This window comes from Glandiceps talaboti, chromosome 15 (assembly GCF_964340395.1).
Source record: "Glandiceps talaboti chromosome 15, keGlaTala1.1, whole genome shotgun sequence".
NCBI lineage: Eukaryota > Metazoa > Hemichordata > Enteropneusta > Spengelidae > Glandiceps > Glandiceps talaboti.
In genome coordinates, this window is record NC_135563.1 from 7,478,600 (window position 1) to 7,500,607 (window position 22,008).

The 22,008-nt window shown below is 36.1% G+C and overlaps 1 protein-coding gene across 1 annotated transcript; it reads right to left on the bottom strand.

Moving 5' to 3' along the window:
* Positions 1-376: 376 nt before the first annotated feature.
* On the bottom strand, positions 377-13,047 carry LOC144446724 (RING finger protein 24-like). The gene is made up of 6 exons (XM_078136544.1): positions 12,915-13,047; positions 6,451-6,589; positions 5,399-5,438; positions 4,583-4,618; positions 2,934-3,013; positions 377-2,218 (listed from the first exon to the last, which is right to left on the bottom strand). The coding sequence occupies exons 2-6, from the start codon at positions 6,561-6,563 to the stop codon at positions 2,092-2,094; spliced, it is 396 nt and encodes a 131-aa protein (XP_077992670.1). The 5' UTR covers positions 6,564-6,589; positions 12,915-13,047; the 3' UTR covers positions 377-2,091.
* Between the last annotated feature and the right edge of the window lie 8,961 nt (positions 13,048-22,008).

Genomic DNA, 22,008 nt, shown 5'->3' on the forward strand with positions numbered 1-22,008 from the left:
ATTTAGTGTTGAAATTTGTGGATTGATATAAGAATTCACTGACAAATTCACTTGGCAAGTATTCTTCAGAAGTAGGTGAGGACATGATTATAACATGTTTATATTTCTACCTTTACAATATTGCAGTATATGTGTGTCCTAACGTACACTAACATAAACACACAATCTTCTGCAGTGTTCTTTCAGAAGAGCTACAATGTGTCTATATACAATACCTGCCTACCAACCATGCTTTTCACCGTCTCTCTATTTTTGTCACTAGTCAGAATATATACATAGGTAAAATACAGGGTTTTCACAGACAGCTATTTGCTTAGACAAAGACAGCTATATATGAGTGGTATATTAAACGTGGGTGTTTGCCCTGTGAATGAAGGTAGCTTTCATCTCTTCAGAAACCAAGAAACCAAAGTCACGCCAAAGATACAGCCTAGATGCTAAACGTGGTATCAAATCATCTCTTAGAGAGATCTTGAGATCAATGCACAGATAGCACTAGACTACACTAATGATCACTATCAATTTTAACATGCACCCTACTGGATTTTTATGTGTTCTATATACATTTATATCTAATATTTTTTGTTTTCATTGTTTCTGAGAAACAAGCAATAACATACACCACTTAGCAAACGTCACGTTTAGCTTGTCGGTACTATAACATGGCCCCTATCTGCTAACAGTCAGTATTTTGCAGCTTATTACTGGATAATAACTTGGATAATAACTAAGTTAACACAATATATACCTCATGGAAGCCAACTTTATGGGGCTCTAAGGGCTAATCTCTAAGTAAACACAGTTTTTTTCTCTTTTTATTGCATAAGCAATAATGGTGCTATTCACAATAACTTTGGATTGCCTGATTATTAAAAAGATATTGACCTTCACATATGTCAAGATCAATGCAAAGACTAGATTTAGTGGTAGACTGCAAGATATGTCGTGTCACACCGCCCTCTCCTGCCTGCTCTATGAAAGGCATTGACCTATGTGTGAGGGCACCTGATCATCGTCTACCTTACAGACTGACTTAGTGGTAGAGATACTTCTACTGAGGTCTCTAAGCTACATTTGTATGTATAACTCATAAATTCTCAAGCAGTATTACCAATCTAATTAAAATCTCATATGGTGAAAGTAGTTAGATATCTTTATTTACCTCTATTTCCATAGTTCTGTGTCGTTTGTTTTGTTCCGGGTGATCACCGCCTTCCTACATCTGACCCTGACTATAGCTTCTAGACTATTCGATGGGTGAGAGTAACCCAGACACAGCATACCTGACAGACTACATTCACCTCCTCTTTTTACATATTGTATCTGTACTGTTTTTTTTTATAACAAATCCAATATGGCTGCTGGTGGTTGTAGTATACTACAGGTCAAATCAGCAGTGTCATTTTATAGCGACACTAAGGCAGGAATTTGATTGACAAGCAGCTGTCTGCTTCATACATTTCATGTATGTCATTGGTATGGCAAAGTGAAAGTTCACTTACACTTAGTCTAGTTCCTATACAACGTATTATGATGACCACAAACATCTCCACTTACATACAGGGAAAGTCGTTATTCTAACACAGAAATCATATAAAATACATATATACTGTCTCATCCACATTATTTTAGTTTTAGACTGGAGAAGTAGAGCAATTGTCTAAAGGAACTAACCAATTGCAACTGCCTGTCAATTTGTGATGGATTACTACTGACATGCGTCATTCACCCTTCACCCAGTGGGGGTAGCTCAGATTTCTGTGCTAGAATAACAACTTTCCCTATACGTGAGTGGAGATGATTGTAGTACTTGTAACATAACATATAGGAACTAGACTGATTTACACTTGACATTTCATCTCATCATATCTATAACAAACTGGATACATAAAATTTTTTTATACAGCGCAGCACTTTTTTTCTTCACAGCTTCTTCTAAGAGTCTGCTACAATAAGTTCCTTATCCAAGTCAGTGGTGTATGCCATTATGCAAATATATTTACATGGATAAGAATCTATATACTAATATTTCTTGGTAATAACAAAATGAACTTGTGCTCAAATAACTTAAAGCATGTTTTTCGGTCAAACTCAGACATCAGCTCTGTACATCCTCAAGGCCTCAATTCCACCTACAAGTCTTGTACGCTCATCTTCCCGCACTTTCATGTTACACATTGGACACGACGTCTTTTCATATAACCATTTGGCGATGCACCTACGACACATAGAAAATATTTGTTTACGACAAGATATTGTGATTGATAGAATAAGAATCAGAAAATAATTTGGATAGAAAAATTTCGGCGATATCTTGCTGACATTTAGAAAGAGTTGACATCATGTGTCATATAAGAGATGCACTCAACAAGTTAGAGTATGTGACATTGCTGGGATCTCCATAATGGTGTTACAATTGAGTGATTGTTTTCACAGCAAAATTTCGTATTCTTAATTTTAATACCAGTTTTGGGTTAAGTCAATTGCAAATGATAGTTAGGTATAACTGCAGTAAGTAGAATACTGTGAGAACCTTTAAAATGTGCAGTAAAATTACCCCTCAAAAGGTATAAAGTCAGCTAATGTGTCCAATTAATACTTTCTCAGGACTTGCAAGGATTTCCCAGTAGCGGTTTGAACTTTGAACTTCCAACATGTTCAAGAAGATTATGAAGCTACTGATATATGGTTGACCATTGAGGGTGCAAACATACCATACATGTACTGTTGAGGTCAAAGTGCCTTCTGGTTGTGATTGATGTGTCTGTAGCCAGCAGCCATACAACCATTGTGTCCTAACCTAATTTGACCTGCTACTGGCACACAGTCATTTATTGTGATATACCAAAGTCTGATGATCCTCTTTTTCTTACGATGTGATGACTGTCGAGAAATCCCAGATTATCATTTTTTAATAAAAATATAAATCTTACTTTTTATGGAATCCATGGCCACACGGACAGATCCCTAGTTCTTCAGCAAATGCAAAGTCTTCTAAGCAAACTGCACATGTCTGTAATATTGGGAAAATATTGATATTTCAACTCTGTGACTATATAGACTGTTGTGAGACATATAATACACTGTTTGTAAGAGTGGCCTTCTCTTTCTTTCTTGTGATTTGATTAAACAAGAGTACCACTCAAGGAAATAAAGGTATTTTCATAACTTTGGGTGTTACATGTGGGAGTAAAATACAGCACTGTTTTATATGGGAGTAAAATACAGCACTATTTTATATTAGATTCAGTACTGTTATATATGAGAGTACTGTTTTATATGGGGTTAAAATACAGCACTGTTTTATATGGGAGTAAAATACGGCACTGTTTTATATGGAGGTAAAATACAGCTGCACTGTTTTATATGGGAGTAAAATACAGCACTGTTTTATATTGGATTCAGCACTGTTTTATATGGGAGTAAAATACACCACTGTTTTATATGTGAATACAATACAGCACTGTTTTATATGTGAATACAATACAGCACTGTTTTATATGGGAGTAAAATACAGCACTGTTTTATTTTGGATTCAGCACTGTTTTATATGTGAACACAATACAGCACTGTTTTATATGGGCGTAAAATACAGCACTGTTTTATATGGGAGTAAAATACAGCACTGTTTTATTTTGGATTCAGCACTGTTTTATATGTGAACACAATACAGCACTGTTTTATATGGGGTTAAAATACAGCACTGTTTTATATGGGAGTAAAATACAGCGCTGTTTTATATGGGAGTAATATACAGCAATGTTTTGTAAGTGTTAATAAAATGCAGTGTTGTCTATAGGAGTAAAATACAGCTATGGTTTATATGAGTAATACAGACAATATTCTCAATACTCATTGTTAACTGTGTATATTTTTAAACACACCACATCTCATTTCCACTACATTACTGGGTTTTCAGAACCTATTATTATCTTCTATTGTTCACTCCATCTAACATGCATGTTCAAACAATCTTTGTTCCATTGCACATACTATTACTGTCTATTTGTAGTAAATATATCATAAAAATACATGTATAATTGTCACTGCTTTTAAATTCATTTCTACCACTACATTTTACAACAGTACATATTCTTACATATATATTTTTTTCTTTTAATTTAGGTCAAAAAACAACAACTGTTTGGTTCCAGTGACCCGACCAACCCTAGTTTTTCACTGCTGACCCTGAACTTTTTTTTTAGGTAATTCGAAAAAATATTGTAAAACTGAAAAATGTTTTGATGACATTACACAAAACAACATGGCAGAATACAGTGTAGCACACAATGTCTTCTGCATATCATATAGACAGTGCGAACATGTCGATGAGAATCTTTGTCGACCTCTATGTACATTGTAACAACCTGAACCAGACCAAAAAATAAAATAAAATAATTTAAAAAAAATTCCCTACCTACCCACCCTGTTTTGAAATTAGGCGTTATTGGAACCACACAATTGTTTTCTTTGACCTTAGCTTTTATCTGTGAAGCTACATCAATTTCCATTGTAAACTTATTTGTGTTTATGTGTGGGAATATTTAGTTTATTGTTAGTATATGGTCTGATATTCACTTACATCATTACACATCTGGCCTTTGTTACTGAAACGGACCTAAAATGGGACAAAGATGAAAAAAGTATTATGAACAGCCACATGTACCTCACAAACATGTTATGATTTGTGTCATTACTAAACAACATTAATCTCCAACTATCATTGGTTGTCGCAATTGAGGCTCTGGTTTACTAAGATAGACACAAACTAAAACTACTGTCACAATATGTTGATACAACAGTGATAAACTATTGAATGGACATTGGTTTAATTATAGTCTCAGTAGGGCAGCTCTCTGAAAAACAGTTCCATAAACTTACAGTGTACCATTTTGTGACTTTGAATGTGTACATGCAATCTTGGTTTTTATATCGCACATTCCCACTCTGTACTCAAAGCACTTTACAATTATTACCCCTGGCACGGATCTATAGTGGGCACAATGGCCCTTTATACTTCCTCAACTCTCTCGGACTTCCTCAACTCTCTCGGGAGCATACAATCCATTGCTGCCTCTATGAGCACACAGGATTAAAGAATTCACATTGCAACCTCTATTCTACCAGGTCCACAATTATACAGCTGGGTTTACTGAGGCACAGTCATGGTTCAAATCTTGCCAAAGGACTTTAGCCACTGAGAAACAAAAGGCAGCGATGTGGCTCGAACCTGCAACATGCAGATTCCAAGTTGGCCACTCTAACCATTCGTGCTCAGTACAGAAGATAAACACAAATATATATAAAAACAAATGATGCTTTAGATATTGTAAAAGTGCATGGTTTAATCATTTATGGTTTATAGTTGTGTGAATTTCATATTTAGACTCTCACATACCGTTCTATAACCCTGTTCATCTTCACCCTGTCGTCGTAATCTATGAAAGAGTGAAGAGAAAAATCACGTGAATATATACACTGCTGAAGTATATACATTGTAATTTGGTGCCTTCTAAGGTACATGTATATATAGATGCTTCATGTGGACAACTTACATACTGGCTAACTGCTAAATGGATAAAAATATGGAAAATATTCTTTAATTTACCCTTCCCTGACAAATGCCATTTTAATTATGTATTAAATATGATAGAATCATTCTAAAATAAGCATTTTATTATGAACCATAATTCAGAAAACTTTAAAAATAGCTAGTGTAAATATCAGAAATGACTCTTAGAACCTAGCTTGGAATCCTTGTGGATTGGGATTAAAATTTTGCTTATCCCCAATCCGCATAGTGGATCCAGGCTACTTAGAACTCCTAAAAACATACGTTTTTATCAAATTTGTTTAAAGATCACTTGCAGTTCAGACAATAGTTACATTAATCTATTTTTTGGCAATATGTTATCTGTATAAACACAAACTTCTTTAATTTTGTTTCACATTGTTTTTTTCAGGTAGTACAAAATGGAAAGCATAGATCATTAATAAAAAATCTAAACTAAAATATTCTCATCCATACGGCCAATTTAATTTACCATAGAAATTGCTCCAACGTCTATAAAGTGGCCATATGGATGAGGATTGGGTATTCATTTTGTGTTTTTAATTTATAAAACAATTTTATCATGGCTTCCTACTTGAAAAATCAATGTGAAACAACATTGACCAAGTCTGTGTTTGTAACTCAATACATTGCAAAAAGCTAAAAAGTGTATAAAAAAGTTTGTTATGGGGTACGTACAATAACAAACATTTTACACATGTATTAATCTTTTGTAATTTATTGAGATACAGACAAGAGCTTGGCATTACATGTATGTTGTTTCACGTTGATTTTTCAAATAGGAAGCCAGGATAAAATTTCTCATCCATATGACCACTTTAACCATAACAATATAATACACACCAAATAAACAATAGAATTATTCATAGTAAACTTACCGCCATAAATAACAACAAAATAGGAGGGTCAGGAGACTGGCAAACCCACCAACTGAGAGAATTGGTATGGCTGACTCAAAATTGAAGATCACCGGACTCTCTGTGTCTGACATTGCATACCTCACAGCATAACACCCACCTACAATCATATATATATATACAATGAACAAAAAGTATTTAGTGTGTGACTGTAAATTTTGATAGCTGAGTTTCTTGTCTAAAAGAAAAACTCTGATTAGAATTTTTTTTGTAATTTGTAGTTCTTACCGTAAAACACAACCTTAGTGTTATAGCGCTGTATACCCTAGATATTAGTTTTTGATGCCAATAGTAGTTTAGTGATGACAACAGACAACGGGATGCACTCAGATAATTTTCCCTGATAATTTTTCTTTGTCCAGCCAAGGGAAAATTCTCATGACCTGAGTCCTGTCACTACTTGTCTAGCAACTCGTAGTGACAAGACCCTTTAGCGTCACGAGTACTTTTTCCACTGAATGAAGAAAAATACAGGGGAATAACATAATGTTAGTATTTAAGTCACAAAATTATACACATGTTTAATAAATGTGTTTTAATTAAAAAACTCAAAAATAAAACCCCTTAAAGTTTCATGAAGTTGTGTCTATCGACTGGGTGACTGTTATTGCTTGATGAGATACTGTGTGGTGAAAGACATAAAAACTCATACAGACACCTTGATGTGCATCGTGCATCTAGGTCAATAAGGGAAGGCAGAACCTCGTTGTCAGTATATCTCAGACAGCATATCACATACAAGTCAGTGTTCTCCCTGAATAAGGTAACAATAGTGCAAAGCCCTCTTGACATGTCAGAACAACGGCTCTCTTGACATACTGACAACCATGCTCTGATAATTACATTGTTATGTTAAAATGGCATCAGAATAGCCATCAGATTAAATACATCAACCCTTCCTGGTGTTCAACTAACTCATTATTGACACTTCCTGTAAAAGAGAATTAGGCAGAATATATGGCATGCACATACGATTCAGATTGGATTCAATGTACTACCATGTATTTACTACTGCTAGCCCTATATCCAGTCCCATTAGAGTATGTCTAACCCATGGCCCCAACCTATATGTATATGGCTTGATAATGTCATTTGACATCACTAGTACACCAACCCAGATAGTCATTCCAAGTCTTTGGGCCAGAGTACAGGCCACAATAACAAATCAAGAAAGTTCACCTTAGGTCATCACATGCATTGTTGACAAAAACATTTACCATTACTGCTACCATGCAACTGTCAAACCCAGTCAAGTCAGATGATGTTGAAATGTCAACTAAGCGAGGTCATCTAGAGGTCATGATGATGGCAAGCTTTGTTGATACAACACATTTACCATTGCAGTCTAGCTGAGTCCAAGCAGACTATATCACAGTAACAGATTAAGAAAGGTCATCTAGCAGTCAAGGCCAATTTTGTTAATAAAGCCATGTCCCATTTAATTCTGTTGATCATGTCAAGTCTAACAAGGTCAAAATTTTTATTTTTATTTTTTATTTATAGAAGACCATAAAAAGGCTATTTGTATTATGACTATTGGCCTCATAGCCTGCACTTTTTATAGCCTAGAGACTTGGCTGTCTATAGTCTAGAGGTAATCCATGGTTTCAAATCTTGAGATTCGAAGATTTGAGCATTTACTATGGCTATCTGGCTTTGAAAATGTCATCCACCTGTATGTGTTGTATGCCAGATCACAGACAATTCCATCTCTGGGCTATTGCATTATAGTACATGCAGGTTGATAGGCTAATTGCTCAATAAACACCAGGTGTTAATATCTCTACCTACAACATTCAAGTACCAGTGTAGTCTCCAAGTAATTCTCCCGGTAATTCTATAAAATCTCTTTCATCCCCCACCCCATCCCCGCTCCCAACCCCAAACAAACACATAACTGCTGCCACTCCTTCATTCCTTGTTCTGCAAGTCACTGCAGATCAGATTGCCGTGACTAGCATGGACATGTATGTATACAGGTACCATACACTAGATGCCTGTCCATACTACAAAATCTGATCCAGATCCAATGTGATTTACCTGTCCATACTTGTGGTTAATTCATATCTAATTCGAATTAACTGATCTGATCTGTATCAGTTTTAATTCAGACTGTATCCGGCTCAGATACTGACAGGGCTTATATCACATCCATATTACTTTGCTCTCTCAGTTTTGGCATGGCTTGTAAGTTGTACCTTTAAGGTGTAGGAGTTAGTGCATGGTTTAACTGGTATCTGTTTGTATGATTTCAGTTAGTCTAGTCCTATACGCATTACGATCATCCCCCATTAGAGAGAGATCACAGAGAATGGTATCTATAGTAACTAGACTATCTTTGGGTAAATAAGCTACCTTTGAATGCTAACGCTAAACTTTAACTTCATGGATTGCGGTGACCTGTTTTTGTATAATTACTCAAAATGATTTGAGAATACATTTCTTATTCAGAGTCACTATTACAAAACTGTCTCATAATTTCAATTATTCTTTGCCAATAAATATTTCTAAAGTACTATTTGATAACAAATCAGTAAAATTTTAGTCTACATTTTTCTTGAATCAGTACAATTTATCCACGGATTATCAGTTCTTAATTTTCTGTAATACAATAATATATCGCTAAAACCAACTTTCAGAGGTAGGCAGCATTGTAAGTGTACACATAAGTTTGTTTACTTATTTGTTTCACTATACCATTTGAAGAACACTAATTTATATTCTGTTATGTAAGGGACGGTCGCACAATCGTTACACAAGCTCAGCAAATGAACATAATTCATTTAGGACAAAACCCCCTCCCCTCCCCCTAAACGAACGTTCACAAGTGCGACATCACATGTTTATATACATGTATGATGTAAACCATGATGAAAATTGTAGCAGTCACACCACTATGATCAATGCAATGTAAAAACATGGTAAACATGAATATCATATCCAACCATATGAACCTGTTTACTGTGATGATAGTGAATACAGCAAAATACTACCAGAAACCCAGCACTGTATCTCACATTAGAAGTAAATTTTCATCAACTTATAAACATCTCACTAGTAAATACTGAACCTGTTATTATCGTCGAAGGCATGAAAATTTGATGCAATTGATGCCAGATCCCCCTCCCCCTTGTTCACTTATTGAGATTGTGTGACATTGTGCAATTGCTTCTTACCATTACTGTTAGTGTAATAGTGATGTTTACAGTGTACACATCATGTGACATATCATACCAGTAATGTACATAACTGCTAGCAAACAATGTAACTGTATATATGTACATGCAGCATGACCGGGTTATTTACACTGTGATATTTGGGTTATTTACACTGTGATATTTAAGTCACATGTAATATTCTGACAGTAGGTCAGGTCTGTCCTTCTTTTACTTAGTCCTGCTTGCAGATGGAGTAAGACAAAATGCCAAACAAGCTATGTGTGGTGGGTAATGCTAACAGAAATTAACAGAAATGTATTTTAAATTTGTTAAATAGATATTTTATCCCCCCCCCCCCCCCCGGTGTAATTTATCAATGTCTTCCAGCCTTTGCAAAGTGTAGATGTGTAGTACTTTAACTTAGCCCTAATAGTTCATAGCTACTTGTTATAGTGCATAGAGGTATATGGTGTGCACGTACACAGACAAGAAAGTTGTCTGTGACACGTCATAGCATGTTCCTACTACATGTAGCTTTAATACTCTCTCTGCTTGGCTTGGCCTGTCGACTTGCTGGATCTGATCTGTGACTCCATTATACTGCATGTGCTCTCAAGCTAAAAGCCAACCCACTTCATTCTGTAATGGCTGGATCTGTCACAACACAACTGTTACAGTTTACATGTAGCAGATCGGAGTCACAGATCTAGCTTGTCTAAGTATCTCAGCTGAAATAGTCAATCTAGCACTGTAATAATATGATATATATTTGATGAATTACGATTTGAATAGTGCCAATATCTGTACTTTTTAATTTGCAAGCATGATTGAATGTATATGTAGCCTCATAACATTGCACTTGACATTGAAAGCCCAGTCAGTTACACAGAAAATACATTATATCCCAAATATAAACATATATGTTATTTGTCACCTTCATTATCTTTGTTTGGTTACAAACTGGGCTAGGGTCCACACCATGTATGTATAGGGACCATAGTGTTGTTCAATCCTGCTGACTAAAATACATAGGATCCAATTGCCTCAATATATTGTTGTGTGTAACCTTAGCATGTTTTATTACACCTCAATGTTCTTACTAATGCTGTCATTCGTCAGAATCAAGTTCACCTGACCTTCTTACAGACTACTGCCCATGTTGTGATTGCCCACGCATTCAGACTATTGCCCAGAAGTAGTACCTGCTGGCGTTATTTTGACCGATATGTATTCAGCGTATCACAACGATGTTTCCTAGTGTTGCAAATTCAAGATGACACCCTCATTTCTTGAAGAAGTCAAATAATAATCACACATATTTTAATATGCTGTTGGGTCAATGGATCTACTAATGTCCGTATTCAATAGTTATCTACATGTACAAGTACTATTTTGAAATGCACCATGAAAGGGGAATTTACTTTTCTATCGATGAACAACGATGTATGATGGTCGGACAAGTGAAAGACTGGATGGTGTAATGAAATTAATAACACATACACTCATGATACTGGGCATCATCAAAATTTTGGCAAAGAGTGCCAACACGTACACTTGGGCAGGCTGTGCACTAAATTGTGATATTGCTCTCACTGACATATGTTGGTGCGTACTACTACTCTATCTTAACTACTCTTAACCCTCCATTTACCTGTTGCCTTTGTTTTGTAATACAAATCATTGCAAAGTAGGCACTTGGGCCGTACATGACATACATACACCTCAATGTACCAAACATTTATTGCAGAAAATCCAATGAAGAATTGTAGTTTTTTTAATGGATGCCAGAAAGATTCTATTCTATTCTATCTATTCCAGTCTGCTCTGCTCTCTTCTATCCCATTCTACTCTACTCTACTCTATTCTATTCTATTCTATTCTATTCTATTCTATTCTATTCTATTCTTTTTTATAACCTCACTGATGTCATTGATGCTGGCTACAACAGGAACACATGACATATTCAAAAAAAAAAGGTGATGTTGCCCGGTATGTTTTGATGTTGCCCTATGACGTCAAATTGCACATCTACATGTACACTATATGCATAATAAGCGGTCGTCCACAAGTACAACCCAATGTTTAGCCATGGCAAGTAAATAGCATGCAAAATAATCGACATGCAGTTACAACATATGAACAGTAAAATTCATAAGCTTATTACCCTTTCAACTGCTTGATTGCATCAATATTTCTGAAAACAGAAATGGTAATATTTTTTTCAGTGGTAACAGTTGACAACCCAACTTTGACGGTTTTTGTGTGGTGTAATAAAATAAAGAACACATAATTGGCATGGGCTAGTGGTCATGCATGATTGTAATAGTGATGATACCCTTGCCTTTGGCTTGGGCATCATCAATATTTACTGTATTCACTTTATTTCTGTATGTTATTTTTGTATGTTTTACCATGCTTCCTATGGCATGTTGATATGCAATAAAGATTAATTGATTGAATATATAGTCATGACCACCACCCTCCGGTGGGCAATAAATTGTGATATTTCCCTTCAATCATGTGTTATTCTATAAGTATTCTATTCTATTCTACATTGGGCCAAGTTGAGTTACTGAATATACTTTACTTGTAAATTGTACATACATGTACAAACAACGCTAATAGCTATAACTTGTCTAGCTGCAATAACTGTAGTGCTTGCTGTGATTTTGAGGGCTCTTCCTTCTGTTTTTGGAACAAAAAACCCTACATAAACAGAAGAAAAATCCCTAAAAATCACAGCAAACGCTATTATTATTGCAGCTATAACTTGTCAAACTCAAATGTGTTGGTTTATTCCTGGCTCTGGTTCCTAGCAAACGAAAGTCAACTGCCAGTGCCTATGGGAGCACAGGTCACCATTACTGAGATAGACCAATGTATCGAGGGAGTGAGGGGGGGAGGGAGAAAGAGACAGAGGGGGGGGGGGGGGGTTCTAATGCATTTTCCTTTCCACACGTCCTATCAATAAAACGCCAGATGGATGGGTATACATGTGCAGTACTGCAAGGGAGTGTACAACAACAATGTCTATCTGATCATAATGCAATTTACACTCATGAATGGAAGCAAGAACAATATAAATTTGATTGCATGTGTTACCGTCCTCGACGGGGTCAACATTAAGTGTTACATTTTGATTGGTGTTACAATGTTAGCACGGGGTATCTTTGTCTACTAAATCTCTACACGTAACCTACACAAAATAAACAATCGACGACACAGAAACATGGTGTTCTGAAGAACATACAACCAGTGTCAACTTACCAAGTACAAATTTTCACTTGTTGACAAACAGATCTTCTATATATAGGTGAAGTATATCTCGTTAAAAGCTCACATGGGCGTATTTACACGCGATTTGTCACGTCACGTCGTTGGATTTCACATGCACAGTGCAGCCATGTTTTGATCGAGGGGTTACCGCTGCTGACCTATTTATGTGATTCCCTATGCGTGTGTTCAAAAAGTTTTGACCTCGGGTCATTGGCGTGATCGACTCCCTAGCTACGTACATGATGCACAATACAAAACAACCATGTACCAGTAGACTTGAAAGTGCTAACTGAGGTGTCCCCCGCCCCCTCCCCCGATACTTTGCAAAACAAAATTAAACTACATACTTAAAAAAAATATATCAAAAATAGTCTACACTCACTATGCAACTCATTTTCATTCATGTTTCTTTGTTTATTACTACTGTCAGCGAGGATGAAGTACATTTTATATCATTAACTTGGCCAAAGTACTTCCATGCTGATGGTCCTACAAACTTTATTCAAAGAGGCTCAGTTTTCCTAACTTGGACAATTTGTATACAAGTCGTAAATAATGACACTTGTGGATTGTAAAAAAAATAAGGTTGCACAGTATATTGAAAAACAAGCCAACAATACCTAAATAACTTGCAAGTCTGACAATGTTTATAATGATGATGTTATAGATTCTTGATGTGCTTTGTTAGTGGTCTGAGATTCTATATATTGATTATATATATATATATATATATATATATATATATATATATATATATATATATATATATATATATATATATATATATATATAGTTTTGGTAGTACTGGAACTCTTTCTTGGGTGTAACTCGGAGTTTCACGCATATTGCGATCATCAGACACTGTGTGTCTGATGATCGCAATATGCGTGAAACTCCGAGTTACACCCAAGAAAGAGTTCCAGTACTACCAAAACTATTACGCTCTGCCACTGCGGTATAGAGCACTGTCTTATAGCAGATTGATACTCACCGAGTTATATATATATATATATATATATATATATATATATATATATATATATATATATATATATATATATATATATACTGAGTGAGGAGTTATGTACAAGGCAAAAACAGAAGGTATCTGCTAATGTATTAGTTGTCCCTTCTCTTTAACAATGATTTCTTAATAAACCTTTGTCACATTTTTCACTTTTCTTGACACCAATTACTTTAGTTTGTCATTGCCAGTGGCAAATCAGAGTTCGAGTAATCATCGTCCAACAAACAAGTAGTCTACTTCATGTGCCCCGTTGTAATACAAAGTAAAACGGTGAGCGTTGCTTGATTAGTATGCTCCGTTCAATCTCCCAGCACTGATAACCGTTCTCGGGAGGATATGAGAGATTATTATTATTATCTTTATTTTGCAACCAAACACAAAGAGGTGGTTGAAATCATACAATTTAAAATCGCAAATACACAAGAAAACACTGACTAAAAGAGTACAGACATCAAGGCTAAAATGTTTTAAGAATGATTCCTAATGAAAGGCTACAAAGCTAAAGAAAGGTAAGATATAAAAATATACTGATTACTGTTAAAAAGGTCTATACAAGCTCAAAAACATTCTGTCAAGAGAGATCGAGAGTGAACGGAATATACCGTAAAACGTGCGTGAAGAGGCTAATCTTGCTCCCGGGAATGCGTGACATTACTAATCAATGACGTGATATACCGATTTGATTTGTCATATTCGAAATCAATTTTTGCCAAATTTTAAATTTTGTTTGTCTGAGATCACGTTCACTCATCAAAGATCCACCACATTTTTCAAATCTTAGTAACAAATAATTAAAACTCAAAATCGCAAACTTTAAAATCAAAGCCTTTAGAGGTCGTAATTTCAAATGCTGATTTCTTAAACGTGTATTCATGGTTTGAAAAAAAAAACCGAATCACATCATCTCTGGATATCGGATAGATTAGGATTTCACTTGGACGTCGTTAGTCACGCACCGAGGTCACAAACTGGCCATCCGTTATTTCATCTAAAATCACAATGTGGGCAAAAAACAACAAAAGTTGAAGTATAAAACTCATTAAAACAATGATTTGAGGTAAAGTCATCGTTGTAAATTCAATGTTTTAAAAGCAAAACGACGTAAAGTGTTGAAGAGTATAGTGGATGAGAAGTTGAACGATTTAGCGAACCATAGACCCCCCAAATATGGAGAACTTATGAATATTCATCAAAATGACGTCATACACGATGATTGACCAATCACAACTTAGAATATTCAACAGATCGTCAGTCTTTCACCCTACTTCCATAAAACGTACCCTGCAACAGTTTGATAACCTCTGAAATGGAAAGTGATCATCTGTAGGGAAACTTTGGTTAATTTTCTTGGATTTAACCGTTGCGTTTTTAAATCTACCGTTGCTTTCAAAAGTGAGATCACTTCATACACATGCCATATCTGGTTATTGCAAAACGTTACGCGTTAGGAGTGATGTTATCAAATTAAGTCAAATTGTGTTAGGGGCGAGATCAATAGTTCAATGTAGGATAAAAAAATTATACTTAGGCCTCAGTCACCCCCACCCCCACCTTACTCCCCTTCTAACTAAATTGACCAAAATTGAAAATTGCTTCAAACTGCACAATCAATTTCGAATTCAGTATGTAGCAGTATGTAGTGATGTAGTAAGTGTGTGAATACAAAGCCAGTATGTAGTGAGTAAAAATAGTTCTTTTGTTGACACTTTACTTTATTTTAGTGCCATGCATTTACTATATCAAAAATTCTTTCATTTCTTAATTTGACATTTTTAAAAGATATATCTGTATTTAGGGGTGCAAAACATCCGTTAAAAATACATTCGATTTTGTAGGATGAGGACTAAAAGGGTTCAACCCGTTAACCCCCCACCCCCACCCCCCACCCCCAACACACACACACACACACACATACACACCGTTAACCCCCCCCCCCCAACACACACACAGATAATTTAGTTTTTTAAATCCTACATTGAACTATTGATCTAGCCTCTTATCTATACTTTAAAATCAACTTGCCCTTAGAGGTCACAAACTGGCCATCCGTTATTTCATCTAAAATCACAATGTGGGCAAAAAACAACAAAAGTTGAAGTATAAATCTCATTAAAACAATGATTTGAGGTAAAGTCATCGTTGTAGATTCAATGTTTTAAAAGCAAAACGACGTAAAGTGTTGAAGAGTAGTGGATGAGAAGTTGAACGATTTAGCGGACCATCGACCCCCCAAATATGGAGAACTTATGAATATTCATCAAAATGACGTCATACACGATGATTGACCAATCACAACTTAGAATATTCAACAGATCGTCAGTCTTTCACCCTTCTTCCATAAAACGTCCCCAGCAACAATTTGATAACCTCTGAAATGGAAAGTGATCACCTGTAGGGAAACTTTGGTTAATTTTCTTGGATTTGACCGATGCGTTTTTAAATCTACCGTTGCTTTCAAAAGTGAGATCACTTCATACACATGCCATATCTGGTTATTGCAAAACGTTACGCGTTAGGAGTGATGTTATCAAATTAAGTCAAATTGTGTTAGGGGCGAGATCAATAGTTCAATGTAGGATAAAAAAATTATACTTAGGCCTCAGTCACCCCCACCCCCACCTTACTCCCCTTCTAACTAAATTGACCAAAATTGAAAATTGCTTCAAACTGCACAATCAATTTCGAATTCAGTATGTAGAAGTATGTAGTGATGTAGTAAGTGTGTGAATACAAAGCCAGTATGTAGTGAGTAAAAATAGTTCTTTTGTTGACACTTTACTTTATTTTAGTGCCATGCATTTACTATATCAAAAATTCTTTCATTTCTTAATTTGACATTTTTAAAAGATATATCTGTATTTAGGGGTGCAAAACATCCGTTAAAAATACATTCGATTTTGTAGGATGAGGACTAAAAGGGTTCAACCCGTTAACCCCCCACCCCCACCCCCCACCCCCAACACACACACACACACACACACATACACACCGTTAACCCCCCCCCCCCCAACACACACACAGATAATTTAGTTTTTTAAATCCTACATTGAACTATTGATCTAGCCTCTTATCTATACTTTAAAATCAACTTGCCCTTAGAGGTCACAAACTGGCCATCCGTTATTTCATCTAAAATCACAATGTGGGCAAAAAACAACAAAAGTTGAAGTATAAATCTCATTAAAACAATGATTTGAGGTAAAGTCATCGTTGTAGATTCAATGTTTTAAAAGCAAAACGACGTAAAGTGTTGAAGAGTAGTGGATGAGAAGTTGAACGATTTAGCGGACCATCGACCCCCCAAATATGGAGAACTTATGAATATTCATCAAAATGACGTCATACACGATGATTGACCAATCACAACTTCGAATATTCAACAGATCGTCAGTCTTTCACCCTTCTTCCATAAAACGTCCCCTGCAACAATTTGATAACCTCTGAAATGGAAAGTGATCACCTGTAGGGAAACTTTGGTTAATTTTCTTGGATTTGACCGATGCGTTTTTAAATCTACCGTTGCTTTCAAAAGTGAGATCACTTCATACACATGCCATATCTGGTTATTGGAAAACGTTACGCGTTAGGAGTGATGTTATCAAATTAAGTCAAATTGTGTTAGGGGCGAGATCAATAGTTCAATGTAGGATTTAAAAAAGTATACTTAGGCCTCAGACACCCCCACCCCCACCTTACTCCCCTTCTAACTAAATTGACCAAAATTGAAAATTGCTTCAAACTGTACAATCAATTTCGAATTCAGTCTGTAGTAGTATGTAGTGATGTGTAGTAATTGTGTGAATATAAAGCCAGTATGTAGTGAATAAAGAATAGTTCTTTTGTTAACACTTTACTTTATTTTAGTGCCATGCATTTACTATGGCAAAAATTCTTTCATTTCTCAATTTGACATTTTAAAAAGATATATCTGTATTTAGGGGTGCAAAACATCCGTTAAAAATACATTCGATTTTGTAGGATGAGGACTAAAAGGGCTCAACCCGTTAACCCCCCCCCCCACACCCACACACACACATACACACCGTTAACCCCCCCCCCCACACACACACACAGAATTTAGTTTTCTAAATTACATTGAACTATTGATCTAGCCTCTTATCTACAGGTATCAATCAATACAAACGTGTTAATTGTATTATTGTGCTTCTGTTTTCAAATCACTTGAAAAAAAACCCTTGTCAACACACCGTTATAAACCACAGCCTCATTTACGGTACCGTCCAATTGACTCACCGTTGATTTTTCGATGTGTCAAAGAATAAAAAATGAGATCTGGTTTGCGATAATGTGTTAATAAAGTTTGCGCAACTCTGAAAATCATATCTTTGAAATAGTTATTTTAAAACTGAGTTTTTAATGAATTGCAAAGATTTTAATATTGCTAAGGAGAGTAATGAAAAGGAAATTTAAGAAAAATGTTTTGATATCAGGTATAAACAGTAATTTTTCACACATACAGCGCGATTCAAGTTACCGTTTACCGGTTCTTTAAATTTTGATACACCCACACAGAAACCAATAAGAAACTGCATATTCTACACCGAGATAAAAGGATTGTAATTTCTTGCTAAATTTTGTTTAAAATTAAATGAACCATTTAGATGTACTGCAACTAGAGACAGACAAGCAGGCGCTATTGTTTTGTTTTCTGCATTTGATGTCTGCATGGTGGCACTTAAGTTCATTTCTGAGACAAAATGAGGCAAGAATCAGTATTTATTCAACCTCACTGTCTTAAAGTGTATAGCATTTGCAGCTTCATATTGGTTTCTGCATGGATCTACCGGCTGTTCACGCGTACGGCAACGTGAAACAAGCTGTACCATTAGTAAATTTAAATTTCTGAACTGTACAGTTTATGAAATATTGCACTAAAGTTATAAGTTAGGATATAGATGAATAAATTCAAATATAAAATCGTACGTGTGTAAAGCACGGGGGGGGGGGTCATCGTCGTAGACTACAGCCTCTTTTACGTCACCGTCCAAAGACTCGCCGCCAAAAGGCGTCGCGGGGAAAAAAAACATGCTCTAGGGTTTGCGAGAATGGGGTGAGGTGGTGGTTGGATCAGAGGTTAGGAACACACTTTAATAATTAACACTATAATTGAATTATTTATGCAGTTATACTAATTGCAAACGTAATGTTAGGTTAAACCTCAAAATGATAAACCCTTGCTTTTAAAAAAATATCTTTGATCCATGTATAGGGACTATGTCGAATGTTTAATATAATATTATAGTGTTTATGTGTGTGCCAGCAATTTTAATACAAAGTCAGTTACAGGGCCTAGAGTCCATGATTACATAGATAAGGTACAACGTACGAGTCAGATCTATTGTTCTACACCACCACCATATATATTACATGCGTAATGAAAGCGAAAGAAGAATATAGCTGCGCCGTTTTAAAGGTCGTGTAATGCACTCCAGATACGAACTTATGCGTCATATAGTCATATGTATGAAAAAACATTGCATAGCGAAGCACGGACCCTGCATGTACACAAATAATATTCAATATTCTCACATGTAACCAAGGTTTGGCAGCCGATTTAGCTACTACCAGAGAAAGACGAAGAAGAAATCATCAGCAACCACTGAGGAAATCATCGGAGGTGAAATTCCCAGCTATTCTACAGTAAAATAAGTCCAGACATGCACAAGTCCGTGGTAAGCTCCTACGTATTGCTTATATTTGCAAGTTGATAAATAACGCTCTTTCATTACTATTACGATGGACGATTCGTCGTGTAGGGTCTATGGTTCATATATAAGCAATATGTCACACTGGTACACGTATAACTCTGGAAATATACGCGCCTCCAGCTCGAGAACTCCGACACGTCTTGGAGGTAAACGGAGACGTGTCGGAGCTGTCGAAGAGCTGATTTTAAACCGAGGTATAGTCCTGCTTCCAGACCGACTACTTATTAAATCGAAACCTGATTGTGACTCCCGGTTGTGACTCCGTCTGCAAGCAGAACTAAATAAACCCACCATTACACGTAGAGTTTAAAATATATACTTGGAAAGTGGAGGCGTAAGAATTTTTAATTTTCCTGTAATGAATGAATGAATGAATGAATGAATGAATGAATGAATGAATGAATGAATGAATGAATGGTGGATTAAATTTCGAAGAAAAAGTGTAAAAGTGTCATGCCGTACGTAGGGAAGACCATTACATGTAATACAATAACTATAATTTACTATCTACATTACGGTGCAATAATTAATATTACAAAGTCGTGTGTGTTGGTTCTAGCAGGTCTATCCGTTGTGAAAATATTACCTCTGCTCTCTGTAACAACTTTCATGCTTTATGATACTAGTAATATCCGGAATACGACTGAGATTGTTTGAGACACGTCAGTACCATGTGTCAGTTGTATACGTAGTCAATATTAAGCTCTGTCGCTTTGTTCCGTGTTTGGTCTACAAATTCTAACGAACCATGACGAATTTCGTGGAATTGGGCACTATTCCAGGTAACTCATCTGCATACAAAACGTGCATTTGTTCGTATACAGTATACTACTACTACTACTACTACTACTGTATATAAATATACGGAAATTAATGCCCTTGATATCTATATGTTAGTATATGGACTTCAATGCCTTGATCATCGTCGCAAACCACGACCGTTTTACGGTACCGTTCTTAACGAGCCGATCCCTATTTATTTCGAATAAAATAATAGCTCTGGTTTACGAGAATGGCCTTGATATCTCAAATCCAAGTTTAAGTCTTGATTATTCAAATTATGTTTACGGTGCCATGGCAATTAAAGATAGCTGGCTGACACAATTCAAGATAGTTTAGTACATGTACTGTACGCATATGAAATTGGTCACCTGAAAAAAAAAACATTTTATAATAATCATCGACACAGTTGTTACTTGGCCAATAAGTAGTAATACATAATACATAATAACAGTGTGCATTTCTCTTATTTTTTTGTTTACTCCTGCGTCCCACGCAGAACAGAAGTCATGGATTCCAAAATTGGAGCCTGTTGGCGTTGTGGTAACCGAGGAGGAAGACTTAAATGTAATGTGTGTGAGTTTGCTGTATACTGTGGAAATCTTTGTCTACAGGATGACAAATATCGACATGAGGTAAATTGAAGTATTTTCAAAGGGTGATATAGTACTAATGTTAAATTTTGAATGCATTTTAATAATTGGAGAGAGAGAGAGAGTGAGCGAGCGATAGAGAGAGAGAGCGACACACACACACACACACACACATACACATACACAAAGACAGAGAGACAGACAGAGAGAGGCTAGGGGGAGGGAGAGAGAGTTAGAGAGGGTCGAGGGAGGGATGGCGCGAGATAGCTATAGTGGATGGAGAGAGAGAGAGAGAGAGAGAGAGAGAGAGAGAGAGAGAGAGAGAGAGAGAGAGAGAGAGAGAGAGAGAGAGAGAGAGAGAGAGAGAGAGAGAGAGAGAGAGAGAGAGAGAGAGAGATATTGTGTGGTTGGAGTCCTCATCAGGATAGCAACCTTGAATGACGACTAGGTAAAATTGAATGAAATTATTACTTTCCTTTCATTTTATTAACTGCGAAAAGCCCCACATTTTAAAAATTGCACACAAAATGCTTGATAGGAAATCTTATCTAAACGTATTCTGTTTTCATAGGTTGAATGTCAAATGGCTTCAAAGTCTCACCAATGCAATAATTGTGGTTTAGTAACGACAAGTGCAAAGCAGTGTGCAGCATGTTTACGTGTATGGTACTGCGGAGGCGAGTGTCAAGTTCAAGATTGGGAATCTCACAAAACAGGCTGTAAAAGAGTCAAGGATGAAATTCTTGGAATAGCGACGATGATAGCTGGGTCCCATGGTCGAATCGAAAGAGATGAAAAGGTGAAGGAATCTTTCAACGTAGATTATTGGGGAAACTCAATTGCTGTAGATTTGTTGAAACTGCCTCAAAATGAATGGAGTGGTCAGGATCGCCCTAAGAAATTATCTCTCCTACTTACAAATGTCTGCGATCTCAGGTATGTAATTAAGACCGGGG